At 46.3% G+C, this 14159-nt stretch overlaps 1 protein-coding gene across 2 annotated transcripts in view; it reads right to left on the bottom strand.

Annotated features, from left to right (window-relative positions):
* Positions 1 to 889: 889 nt before the first annotated feature.
* Tg (thyroglobulin) overlaps positions 890 to 14159 on the bottom strand; it is a 184898-nt gene continuing 171628 nt past the window's right edge. For both annotated transcript variants that reach the window (NM_030988.2, NM_001270783.1), the window contains 5 exons: positions 12833 to 13014; positions 11768 to 11875; positions 4236 to 4370; positions 1805 to 1992; positions 890 to 1122 (listed from right to left, as the gene is read on the bottom strand). In NM_030988.2, the coding sequence (NP_112250.2) occupies positions 1004 to 1122; positions 1805 to 1992; positions 4236 to 4370; positions 11768 to 11875; positions 12833 to 13014 (732 nt within the window). In that variant the 3' untranslated portion in view covers positions 890 to 1003. The remainder of the gene's footprint in view (positions 1123 to 1804; positions 1993 to 4235; positions 4371 to 11767; positions 11876 to 12832; positions 13015 to 14159) is intronic.

Raw genomic sequence — 14159 nt, 5'->3', positions numbered from 1 at the left:
CTCCCCTAGCCTTGCTGAGCCCCATCCAACCTGCAAAGCATCACTGAGTTTCATCTCAACTCAAGTGAGATGACGGGTGTGAACACATTTTTATGATGTGCCATGTAAATGACAGAGAGTGCTAACGAATTCCACCTGCTCCAACTTAGCCTGTGTGTGTGTGTGTGTGTGTGTGTGTGTGAGAGAGAGAGAGAGAGAGAGAGAGAGAGAGAGAGAGACAGAGAGACAGAGAGACAGAGAGACAGAGAGAAAGACAGAAAGAGAGACAGAGAGAGACAGACAGAGACAGGGATAGATAGGAAGGTAGATAGATAGATAGATAGATAGATAGATAGATAGATAGATAGATAGATAGATAGACAGACAGACAGATGGATAGATAGATGATAGGTAGATAGCTGATAGGTAGGTAGGCAGACAGACAGAGAGACAGACAGATGGTAGGTAGGTAGGTAGATAGATAGATAGATAGATAGATAGATAGATAGATACATAGATACATAGATACATAGATACATAGATACATAGATACATAGAGAGATGATAGAGAGTAACTCTACCATCTCTACCATCACACACGGGCTCGGACCTACTTGTCTCTTGCTGTACCTCTACCCCAGTCCTAGTTGTTCTCCTATTCACATTCCGGAACTCGCCTTTCCTTAGATGAGACTATCTTTGGAGTTTGTGCCTTTGATGGAGCCTCATTTTCTATGGCACTGTTTTCCATTTGCCTGACCTTCTTTCTTAGAGGGTCAGGAATGTGGCTTTCCCACTGATGACAATCCAGTAACCTGGGATCCAAATGTCAAAAAAAGATTTGCATTGGCTCCTGGTGTGATGTCACCAAGAAATGCTTTGAAGTCACAGCACAGAATAACTAGTACTTTGTTGTTTGCAAATACTTTATTGAAAGCAAATGGTTGCTGTATATAGTAAAACCACCACAAGAGGCAGTTTGGGGTAGAACTGGCAGCGAAGGTGGGGGAGACCTCAGGGTTGGTCATTTGCTGTAGCTCTTGGGGACAGGCTCCAGTGAGCCTGAGAAGTCTTCTTCTGACCCAGGCCCCACTTCCAAGTCCTCCTCTCCACTCTTGGTTAACTGTCCATCCTTGGCTCCATCTGAAACAGAATGAAAGGGCAGGTAGGTCTAGAACTGGTCCTTTAGTAAGAGAGAACAGCCCCAGATTCATTCCCTAGCAATGACCCAGAGATAGCAGATTCAGTCCCAGGCTGCAGACATATGCTAAGGGTACAGCAGTACTTGAGGATGTCAAGGGACTCACTTGGTCAACTCCATAAAGTAGAGTTGAGAGTACAAGCACTTTAGACAAAAGTCTCTTCTCTGATGTATTGTCTTTCCCTCTCTGCCTGCCTAACTGTCATTCTGGACCCTTCCCCAAATAATCTTTCCTTTGGGAACCCTTCAGGCCCTGGGTACAGGAATCTGCCCCAGTGACAGGAAGGAGGCATGCCATTTGTTTCCTTATTCTCCTTGAAGTTTCTTAAGGATACCATATTGTTTCTACAGTCTCCATGGCTCACTGTGGTCCATTTGACTCCTTAAACTCAGCAGCAGAATGTGGAAATGCTGACTTGTACCTCACCACTTCTTATTCTTTGTGATTTTCCATGCGGTCCTGCAAGGGCTACAAGGTGTTAGAGATACTCCTCTTCCTGCACCAGTGCTACTGACTTGAAACTATGTGTCCGGTACCAAGTGACTTGGTGGCCTCCATATATACAGTGTAAGCTAACATACACTGAGTCAAACACTCCCAAATCGTCCCCAGAACACTACTACCTGCATCCTTCAGAGTCTGGATGTACTTGGACCAGAAGGAACAGTCAGCTTTTTTGAGGCCCTGCCGATTGGGAAGCTGGGCACTGAGCTCCTTGTAGCTCTCTCCTCCAGCTCCAGGAACAAAGTCTGGCCAGGGTGTGGCAAATTCAGCTGCTTTCTGTGAGAACTCATGTGGGTAGTTAGGATTTCTAGGGAAATGAGAAAAAAATGCATCCTTCCTTTTAACACTTAATATGACATACTTGGGCTCTGGTCTTCAAGGGCAAATCATTCAACTTTGAGTTGCAAATGGTAAGTCATTGGTCCAGCTTCCAGTGGGGAGTTTAGCTGGCTATTATAAATCACAAGACCACAAAAGCTCTCTGAAATCACCACTAATGGGTCATATCCAATTCATGATTCATTGGCACTACTCAGGACCTACTGTGGCCCTATCTTTCTGAATGCTTACTGCTACCCCCTTTTATTCCTGTGTCCTTTGATTTGGATGTCATTCTTAGTTTCTGAAAGGCTCTTGCTTATTCAAGCTCTGTATGATAAGAAAGTATGCTAAAGGCACCTTGCAAGTCATATACTAAGGTTCCATGCAGGAGATATCATAGCCTCCCAGAGATATCAGAACAGCAGATTTACCTTCAGGCCATAGGATTCCACAGTAGTTTATTTTGTCAACAGAGTCATTTGGCCTCAGTATCTTGGAGCAGAGTTGAGAATATAAAACATCACCCACTCTCTACTCATGGGGAGAAAACTGCCATTTCCCTCCAACGCAACCTTTCCACAGGAACTCTCCAGGGAAAAGTGAGTGCCTTCCTTCCTTCAGGCTGCAGGAACCCAGGTACAGACATCAGCCAGAAAGATGGGAGTTTCTTTACTTCCAAGAAGGATGGAAATTCATTATGTCAATTGTTAGCCTACTCTTCCTGAAGCATCTTAAGGACATCATGCTATCTCTGCATTCCAGATACCTTCATTATGGCTCATTTTACTCACTAAAGCTGATGCCCCAGCCCACCAGCCCTCACTCTAATAGCAAGAGTGCTTCCTTACCACCTGCCTTGGCTGAGATTGCCCACGCTCCAGAGCAGATGCCCTTAGCTCATCTGAATGGCCTGAAAGTCTGGTATTGTTGCTGTTCCCTCAGGAAAACATTTTCTAAAACACTAATAAGAAGAAATGTCCCTTTCCCTTCAACTTCCTCAGCAAACTTCATAAATCTTTATTTGCTCTACTTTGAAGTACAATTGCTTTTACTGTGGAAGGTTGTTAGTAACTTGTAGCTGTGCCAGGATGTTTCTCTCTTCCCTGAGGAACTATAAGAGTTCTAGGAAATGCAAAGAGGTAAATGAAGTAGAGAAACTACCAGGAGTGTGTGTGGGGATCTGCACATCTGGGAAGTGGTGTACCATGGGACTGGGTCAGAGGCTTCTGGGGAAGAGGTAGGAGTTAGGGGAGCTCCAGAATGCCATGATGGCATACCACAGCTGACAACAGTACATTCATGGAGCAGAGAATGGCTTCACTCCAACTGGTCTGTCCCCCCCAGAGACACTGGGCAATGCTTGGAAGCTTTCTAAAAATATTTTAGATTTTGAGATTTGTGTCTTTCCATACAGATTAGGCTAGCCTAGGAATCCCAACCCTTCTGCATCAGCCCATGGGCGGTCAAGCCTGGAGGCCAGAGACAATTTTAATTTTCATAACTAGAACAGGATTGGATGTTAAGTTTTGAATGTTAAAATGTTCCTCACAAGTTCACGTGTTGAATGCTTGGTTCCCAGATGTTGAGGCTGTCATGAAATATTTTAGATCTTCAGGAGGTGAAGCATCATAGCAGAAATAATTCAATGGGGAATGGACTCAGGAAGGATTATGTGGTTTGTACCTCCTGGCCCCCCTTATCTCTCTTTCCTGTTTTCTATGAGGTAAAGAATCTCCACCTCTGCTGCCCTGATGTACTGTCCATTGTGGAAAGCAACCAAGGACAAACCATTTGGAACTAGGACCTCAAATAAGCCTTGCCTCCCATAAGCTGTTTGCCAGGTGCTTTACTTTTGTTGTAAAGTAAACAGCACAGTAGAAACTGTTGGTGTCCAGTAGACAGAGTCCAGGAACACTGTCAATCATCCTACAGGATACACATATACACACAACTTAGCTGGTACCGAGTATCAACAGTACAGAGGCTAAAAAACCTTGGCCTAATGCCAACAGTGTGTTTGCAAGGAGGGAACCAAGCTGGAAGCTTTCTTCATGATTTATCTACACATTGGTTAGAAACAGGGAAGCCAGACAAGGAAAAGGTAACAGAGAATTATAGCTTTTGTGGCTAGGATGAGTTGACTGGTTAAAAAAAATATGACCTTTATATTCAGGAACGGTAATAGCAGGGAACATATGATAGGATTCAGGAGAGCAGTGGGCCACATACCCTGATCTGATGAAGTTGGAGAAATACTGCATGACTTTCAGAGAGAGGCTCTGCTCCTCCATTGAGAAGTAGCCCTGGTAGGCAGAGTAGAAGGGCAGTCCAAAAGCATACTGAACATCTGCCAGCAATTCTAGGCTGAGGAAACAGGGAAAGAGAAGTAAGAGGTATGAGGTGAAAACCATGAGCCCAAACCTAACAGTCCTCCAAGTAAAACAAGGACTCTTCATACTCCATACTGTATGTAGGATTACTGTTCAGTGTGACATCTCATTTGACCTATATCCATGGGACTAATCTGAGCAGCCCCATGGCACACGTGGTGGCTAGGGCTCATCTGCTGCTGAGAAATGATGACTGGAGATATTTCAGGATGAACTATTAACGGTATTTCAAACACAATACCTATATTTCCATTGGATGTTTATTTGTTCTTCTGTGAGTAACATCATAAAAAGGTGGTGTGCTCTTGTGCACTGGCCCTTTATTTGTAAGTTATAACATTCCAGATCCTCAGGGCTAACTTTTGTCCATGTAGTCCACCCTACCACCTGACGCTTGGTAGGTGTTCAATAAATGCATGTCACTGAAGTGAATCTCTAGTAGGCAATATGCCTCTAGGCCTCACACCCATACTGCAAATGTGCCTTGTTGAGAATCAAAAGAGACCATTTTCCTATTCTCGAAAAATCCAAGGCATCACAAATAACGTGCTTGCTGTTGTGCATCAGGCTCCAGTTGAGAGGGAGGTAAGAGCTGAGCAAAAAACTGCAGATCAAGCGTGAAAAGCTGGGGAATTTGTACTATGTCCAAGCCAGGAAACCTTTGACCATGGTCATGAGCCATGGAAAGAAGCCTGAGATTAGGTAAAGCCACCATGTTGCTATCCAGTGAGGACAGAAGCCAGCTTTGTTTACTTGAGACCTCTGACTTTATCACTCAGCCCTGCTCAACACAAGCCCTACCATGGAGTCAAAGTGTGGTCATACTGAAGGCCTGCCCACTGCTGACTTCAGACATGAGCTCCACTTCCAGGAGCCACAACCCACACGGCTTAGCAGGAAGCAGTATCGAGGCTGTCCTCAAATAGCTCTGAACAATGGCCTTAGCTGGAAGGTGGCTGAGCTGGGCTTTCATCCAGCCAAGAAGGGAGAAAAGGGGAAATAGTGATAGCATTTCTGACAGTTTGTGTGCTCAAGTCATCACCCTTCTGATGACAGGGTAAGGAGGCTATACAGGGGAAGGGCCCACTGCATCCTAATCATGTGACAGGTTCAGGGCTGAGTCTATGACCACAGTGACCCTGACATTCTGTCTGTGAAAGGAAGCATGTTGACCTCATACCCATAAAGCATACCCCCTGGCCTACAGCCCTTTCTCTGAAGGGAACCAGAGGAAGGGAGGAGTGGGAGTCTTTCTTCCGTGGCCCCTCTGCTTTATTCTGAGACATGTGCCAAGTACTCAGCTCATGCCAGGGTGTGAGTGCCTCTCCTTGGTCAAGTCTGATTTGAGAAAGAACAGATTCTCCTGCTGAATAGATCACCATGGGTCTCATAGACCACATGTATTCCTGTGCAGCCCATTAGAGTTGAGCTTCCCATTTACTTCAGATACTGCAGTTCCACCCACTCACCAAGGGTAGGAAGTTCTTACAGACACAGTGCCGTGGAGAGAACTGTGTCTCAGAAATTACCCATAGTACAGCAGTGTTTGTGACTTCCCCAGAGCCCAGCTGATAGTACACTGTTCAGTGGGACAGTCACAGCTTCTAGCTGATTGGATGGATTAAACTGGACATCTAACTCCTCCCATAAAGTGTCACCAGCACAAAGCAGAACTTTCCAGGCCACATAATCTCTCTAGGTATTCAGACTAGGTATCTGCCAAAAGCTACTGTAGCAGGTCATTAAACTCATTGTCTATCATGCAGATGTTCCACTTTCAAGAGACCCAGCCTAGGAATCAAACTGTGGAAGCCATGTTACATTTACAGATTTGTAGCACATTCAGGACCTGAAGACAGCATCTTCCTACCTAGGCCTCTAACTTTGAGATGGAGCAAGAAGGGAGTCAACATAGGTGCACAGGTACAAAGTGAGAATACGTGCCTTAGATCTGAACTGTTCTGGTCGCTTGTCACAAACTTACCTAGTAGATCTTTCTGATTAACTGACCACTGTATCAGACAGTGGGAATTTTATTTTATATCCCATCATGTGAGCCATGTTTTCAGGTGTGAATGGAAAGATCATTCTAGATGACATGTCTTTAAAGAAAAAAAATCACCTATTCTCAATAAACATCTATGACAATGGTAAGACCTATCTGTCTTCTTCACCCATTCATCCAGTCTCCCAAACTTTAATAGGGCCCAGATCCTAGCCTTCTTCATCCATTGACAAATAGGCTTCCCTGGTACCTGACAACCTTTTTTTGGGGAAGATTAACTCAATGTTCACTCCTGCAATAGAACTACTCCCTCTCCTTCAGCTCCTCTCCTCTGCTGAGCCCAGCACCTTAGGGCTCTTCTCTGTTGGCACTGCTGAGTTAATTACCTGAACTCACAGACTGCTGGTAGGCATGCACTGTGTTGTCTGCCCGCTATCAGGCAAGTATCTGTCATGTCAGTGATGAAGAGGATTGTGGAATGGACAGGAGAACACCATGGGGAGGAACGGGTAGTGTCAGGAGTGACTGGCTTTCATCCACCCTCAGAGATCATTTTAATGATCACACAGGATGTGGCTGGACCCATGGATACAGTTTAAGAATACAGCCCTATAATGTTTTCTTTGGTTTGTCAGTTCCTGCAAAGTCACTAAGATAGCCATCTGAAGGCACTGCATTTTGGATCTGGAATGGACAGGGCTCCTGGAATGCCCAGAAGTGTTTAGAGTGCAGACCAGTAGTGTTCAAAACATCTCAAAGCTGAGATTTACAGTTCTGTTCCCACGGCTGGGCAATGTCTAAGGAGGAATGTGGCTGCCTTCTTAAGTCATTTCTACTTACTGTTTTTCCTAGTTTATTTGTTCCTTAAAATAAGCTAATGCTAATTACCAAACATTAAAGGTCAGCAGGGTGCTGGATATTGAACATGTATTATCTTTAGTCTTCATAATCCAAAGATAAAGTGGAAAAAACAACACATACTTCACAGGTGGGAACATCAAGGCAAGGAAGCTTGCTCAGGTAAAATAGACAATAAAAAGGAAGAGACAGCCTGAAAGCCATGGTGAATTTCCCTTGATCTACAGCCTTGGTATTCAAAATCTGCCATGGATGTGGATGTGGATGTGGATGTGGATGTGGATGTGGATGTGGATGTGGGTGTGGGTGTGGGTGTGGGTGTGGGTGTGGGTGTGGGTGTGGGTGTGGGTGTGGGTGTGGGTGTGGATGTGGATAGATATGCATACCCCTCCTTAGAACATATAAAGCCTCAGAAGAAATTTTTCACAGGTCCTGTCTCCATTACCTTCTCAGCCTCTTTGTGGGAAAGGTATTCCCAGGAGTCCCAGAGAGGCTAAGTGAGTTGCCCAAGGTTGTACAGCTTGTATGGACTTAGCATAGTATGGACCTGTGCATACTAGTTTTGGCATGCAGTTGAAAGAGAACATAGGAGAGCTCAGAGATAGGTGAGGGTCCAGGCTGCTGGTTGTGTGAAAGGACCACATCTGGTCACATCCCTGGGCTTTTGATTCTGTAGTAGTAAAATGAAGGCCTAAGAGGAGATGTCTTCTGACCCTTGACTCTGGATTGGAGCCATTTCTCTTACTCTGCAGGTTTTGAATTTTCTTCCCCTGCTCTAGCAGCACAAGTCCCCTGCCTTCAGCAGGAAATACATCATAGCCATGACGTGGTGGACCTGAGAGTGCCACCACGTCATTTTGTGACATCTGAGCAGTGCTCTATAAAGAAGGGGATGGCATGGCATCTGCTTACTACATTTGCCAGGAAAGCTGCTGTATGCTAACTGAACAGAGGCATGAGACAGACGGCAAGGAATGCAACACACACACACACACACACACACACACACACACAGATAGGAGCCAGAAATAAAATGAGAAGAGAGCTCTGCGGCAGATAGATAGGAGGGAAGGAAAGGGAGAAGGAGGGGCAAAGATAGAGGGAGAGGGGAGGGGTTGAGAGAGGAAGAAGGAAGTTGTGAGGGAGAGAGAGAGACTTTAGAGCTGAAAAAAAGAGAAAGAGACCTTGGCAAAAATATCAAGTCCTCTTGCTGACCTGCTCAGTTACTGCAGTGACTACTGCACTGATGTTCCACATTGGGATTGTCATGACAGGGAGCATGGAGGTTGTCAAGAACATGTTCTGATGACCAAGAACAGTTGGGGTCCTGTGGTCTAAAGTTATTCAGGCCCTGGTCCATACACAGATCCACTGCTGAGTAGCCCTGAGAGAGGCTCTGCTCCTGTACTCCTTGTTCAGATAAAAGTCTGAGTCACCAAGGAGCCCACCTGACTTGCCTTAGTCACTAGCTGATAAGAGTCAAAGATGTATTTCTAACAAGAAGAAGATGCTGGAGTCCCCCACCTATCACTCGGGCACTAAAAGCTTCTGTGGTATGTTGCCACCAGGTCTGAGATGTCTCAATGTCTTTCTTCTGAAAATAATGGGGCAGCCTTGAGGATTACAGAGTTCAGGGTGTGGGTGGATCAAGAAAGAATGTGCCTACTGTTGGGCTCACTGGGGTCTGATACCCAAGTTCCATGGATCCTAGAGCAGGTTATCCTCCAGGCTCACCACTTGCTTACTCTAAACCACAGAGCCAGCTCCAGGGAGCCTATATACCAGAAGTGCAGGGTTGTCTTCCTCCTGTCATGAGTGGTGGCTTGGCTTTTGGCTTCAGTCAGTCCTATGAGCACCTATCAAGTTCTTCCTTGAACACAGTCTCAGGCTGAGATATTGAGAGCTATGAGGACCCTTCAGAATCTGGCACAGCATATGACTGTCCAAGAACATTCCAAGGATCATCACATGGGACCTGTCCGCAAGTCCTCACTGGACAGACAAAGTTAATGAGCAGAAAGAAGCCCTAGCCAATCTGGGACATGGAGAGTGCCACTGACTGCAGCTGAGTCCTTCCCTGAAGGCCTATCCAGTTCAGGTCCTTGATACCGGAAGCCTCTGGTGCAGAACTCTATGATCTGTGGGAGGTCAGTGCTCTTGGAGTGTCCTCTCCAACAGAGAGGTTGAAATCCTCACCTTAGTACTTCAGAATGGGGCCATGCTTGCAGATAATCTTTCTTTAGATTGAATTTAACTGAGGTTAAGATGCACCCTGAGCAAGCAGGACTAATGTCATTGCAAGAAGGGAGATTAAGACTCATGGATACACACAGGGTTACCAAGTGATGGGGAACAGGAAGAAGACTGCCTCTTGCTGGTAAGCAATCCCTGAGGCAGCCAGAAACTAGAGAAGCCTGGCACAGCTTTGTTTGTGGAGGAATTAAGCCCTGCTGACATCTGCATTTCATCTCCTAGACTTCCCAAACAAGGGACAATACATTTCTGCTGCGCCAAGGCCATGCAGCCTGTGGGCCTTCCTCGAGGGGCCCTCTGAAACTAACCCAGGGTCCATGCCTTCCTTTTTTGCCTCTCTCTCTCTCTCTCTCTCTCTCTCTCTCTCTCTCTCTCTCTGCTACTGTAAATATTTGGGAACAAAGGTATATGAGCTTCTTAAGGCTCTTTGATGTGGGGACCCATACTTTTCCACGGCCTCTCTCTACTTCATGAGAACAGGGGAAATACTGGCCAGAAATACAGGTCATGAGTGGTCTGAATTCAGGGCCTGCCACTGCAAGTCACAGCCCAGGCTGATTCTAGGAATGTGCTTTGGGATTGGCTTCCAGTCCACAGTGGCTACAGACCACTGGGCCACAGACTCCATCTACTGTGTCCACATTTTCAAGTGCTGTCAACTTTCTTCCCATTGCCTCCATTAGAGCTACCCTGGGCTACTTAGCCTCCTTCCCTCAACCGCAGGCCACTGTTTGACTCTAGGGCTGGGTGTGGGGAAACTATAAATAGTTCTAAGAAGACAGACTGTGTGGTCTAGTGGGAGCTGATCTCTAGGTAGGGAGGGGCAGACACAGACATTGCTTTGCACTGGCCCAGCTGCTCATCTTGGTAATAGGGGAGAACACAATGAACTCCTTAAACCTCAAATTCATTGGCACAGGTGTCTGCAGTCTCCTAAGACTCAGAGTTGAGCTTTTAGGGGATTAATTCCCAAGGTTAGTATGAATAGAGTGATCAAGGCCCCAGGAAGCTCATTTGCCTTCTTGTGTAGAGGTACCTTCTGTGAGGGAGGGCGGACATTTCTCAACAGACACCTAGGATGCTGGCATCTTAAATCTGGACTCCAGCCTCTATAACTTTAAGCAATAAATCTGGGCTGTTTGTGCTTTATCATAGCAGCCTGATTGATCAAGATGTCCTCTGTCTATGAAACAGAGACACTCCCTTAAGCCGTTACCCTCACAAGCATTCCATGTGTTCCCATGGAGTACTATGATACACTACTGCTTCGGACTCACTGGATGAAGGATCGTAAGTCTGTGGGATGCCATTCTCCAAAGACTCTAAGGCTGACACCAGGGTGCCTGACCTTTCAAGGTCTTACCCAAGGGCTGCTGTGTGAAGTTACTATTCAGATGACACTTAATGTAGACATCTCATTTCGTGTTGGACTGGGCTTTCTACATGTACAGACGGCAGAAGTAGAACCTGGGCCACACAGCCCTCCATCCGATCTCTTACATCTCTAGCCTCATCTTTCCTCCTTGTATCTTTACTGCAGCTGATTGCCTCTTCCCATGGGTTTTTTTTTTCTACTGTGCCTCTCACATCTTACTCCTATTTTGTTGCTTTTGCCTGGCGCTTTTATTACCAGGTGTTTGGACCTTTTCTGGAAGTAAGGATGATAGAGAAATTGGGCTAAACAAAAACCTTTCAGATGGACTTAGCAGCTCATGCCTGCTTCTATCCTAGTACTTGAGAGGCTGAAGCAGGAGTATTGATGAGAATCCAGGGCCAGCCTAGGCTAAATAGTGAGTTCAAGGCTAGCCTGAGCTACAGAGTAAGAAAATATAAAACGAAATAGAGAAACAAACAAAAAAGAAATGTTTCCTACTACGGAAAGTTGTTTCTTACGTGCTTAGTTCTTAGAGGCATAAACAGGTATGATACCAGCAAAGGTAAAGGCTCTCTCCACACCCATGGTGACCAAGAAGTAACTGAAATCAGATCCTGAAGTTCTCCATGGTGGACAGACCTTCATATACTTTGTCATTCTCTAGGCAGCAACATCATGGAGAAAAATTTTCATTACTACTGCCTTATTTGAGATGATCAAACCAAGGCAAAACATGGCCAAGCCCTGACCCACTTCCCAGAGAAACAGCTTGTGCCTTGTCCTGCCTTCTTTCTCTTCTCTGTAGATTGTGGTAGTGACAAGGGCCCTTGCCAAACAGCCTTCTCTACCTACACTTGCTATAGCTACAAGGTCACCTTACCTGCCATGGCCATAGCTTTCGGGGACATGGTACATGAAGACATTTCCACGGGTTCTCCTTGCCCAGAGGCTGGCCATGTTGACAATGGGACAGATGATAAAGTAGTCCCTGGGGAAAGGACAGAGAAGGAAGTTCAGTTACATAACTCTGATGGGGTGAGGGTTGAGTCAGGCAAGGGTTTCCCACAGGTAGTCACCACCCACCAGGTCTTTACCCCAAAGATCTGCTCATCCCTGCAGGGTGCTCTCCAGCTTTCTCCATTAGCCACAGTGATAGAAGTGTGGCTCTGGTTTATGGCAGGCCACAATTTGAAATGTGTCTATAGTGATGTATCTCAAGTCATGAGGTCCCTGGTAAGTTTGAATCTCTCCAGAGCATCAACATCTGACACAGGTCCCAGAAGTATAGGCATGTCTGTAGCTCTGCATTCACCTCCACATGTAACCAGAGTCCACTCTGGGGTGTGGAATGGAGACCCACTAAGAAAGTTTTATTTTTCCTTCCCCAAGCAGGATAAGCCCAGGACTCCCAATGCCTGTATGAGCACTTTCCTTGGGGTCCTGTTGCCCACTGTTGATACGCCTTTCTGCTATGTCCACTCATTGTTCACACTTCCTTCTTGAGAAGCATGCTTCGTTCTCACCCTGCAAAAGTTAATGACTTGCTCCCAAAGCTGTACTGCCCCCAGCATTCCTTTCTTATAGCACTATAAAGGAAGGGATGCCCCGTACCATCCCCCTTTCCTTGTGTGTCATTAATTCACTGAAGCCAAACACACATCTCCTTTAAATGCCTGTTCATGTGTGTATGGAGGTACATGTGTGAGTGAAAGTGCATGTGCCACTCTCCCATGTGCTCTGAGAGCTTATCAGGGGGTAGCTATGTGTGGTGGATTGAGAAAGTGGTGCTGAAGACACCTGGGACTGCAAGTCCTGGGGGTCTCAGTGACTCCTTCAGGATCTAATAATCAGCCTCTGAACCCTCACCCACAACAGGCAGAGGATTTGCATCCTTCATGAACTGGCTTATTGAGTGGCCTTGGCTTGCTTGGTGGGCCTAGCTTACCGGGTGGCATTCTCCAGTGCCCGAGAGAAGGAGGCATAGTCATCTGTGGAGTGCTCCAGGGAGTAATACCATATGGCAGCAGCAAGGATGCGGGCGTCTGAGTCCTCACCGCCTAGTGAATTCTGCAGTGCCTGGTAAAAGGCTGTTTTACTGTTGGTTCGGCCTTGGCTTTCTTCAAATTGCTTTGAAAAGGGGGAGGGAGGAAGGGAGTGACAGAGAGAGGGAGGGAGGGAAGGAGAGCAGAAGGAAAGGAGGAAGGAAGGGAGGAAGGAAGGATTGAAAAAGGTTAAATTTCCCAATTGTATCCTGAAAGGTACTCATTGTGCTCTTCAAATATTAGTCTAGGATTTTCTTTCTGAGAAGGAGCAAAACACAGTATTTGTCCCAGCCTCACTGCTTTTTTACTGTGTTACCTTAAACAATTGGTTCTACCTGGCAGTGCCATCCATTTGCCCATCTGGAATGAGAATGCCTCCCATTAGGGTTAAGAGAACATGCAGGAAATCACACTTCAACCTAGTCTGAATAGCAATCTGATACTGAGCCACACTTCTGCCTTTTTCTGGTTTTATATGGCTAGGTTTAGCTAGCTTGAGTAACCTGTGAATGGAATGCGAAACATTTTGTTCCACCCTACGTACCACTACAGTCACTCAAAGTGTGAACAGACAGTGTTGTCATAAGAACATACTCTTCTGGGGCCAACTCTGCGCGACCTGGGAAGCTAGGACCATAAGGCCAAGCTTCCTGTCTGCTGGGCTTCGTCCTGGTTGGTGAGAGACAGGGACGCATAAAAGGATGTCCAAAGCCTCACAGAGCAGGTTTAGAATGGGCAGGGGTACATGGATGAGGATGGGACCAGGCCTCCTTAGGAAGGAAAGTCAGAGAAGGTACACTGCTGGGTTGAAGGGTTGCCTATCTGCCCAGGAGCAACAAACCCTGCTTCTCCCTCTCACCCTGCTGTCCTGTTCTTGCCTTGCAGCTGAGTACACTATGGGATGGGGAGCAACTCAGCTTCTGGCCTCGGTTTCCTCCTTTCTAGAGAGGAAGGGCAGAAGATGCAGGTCATTTGGGGTGTAGGTCTGGGAATGTGGCCGAGAAGCCTGATTCCCAGCCAGGCTCCAGATGCACATGCTTCCATGTTTCCAGGAGCTCCTGTATACCATGACCCACCCCACTTTTTGGCAGACCTTGGTGTGTTTACACTGCCCAACAATCTCCTCCAATACAGGGATCCAGATTCAGGGCGTTAGGAGCTGTATATTGGTGAGCTAACGTGCATGTTCCCATTTGTGGGACATTCTAAGCAACCCTGCTGATGGGAAGC

The sequence above is a fragment of the Rattus norvegicus genome, chromosome 7 (assembly GCF_036323735.1).
Source record: "Rattus norvegicus strain BN/NHsdMcwi chromosome 7, GRCr8, whole genome shotgun sequence".
Lineage (NCBI taxonomy): Eukaryota > Metazoa > Chordata > Mammalia > Rodentia > Muridae > Rattus > Rattus norvegicus.
This window is presented reverse-complemented; position numbering and strand designations above follow the sequence as displayed.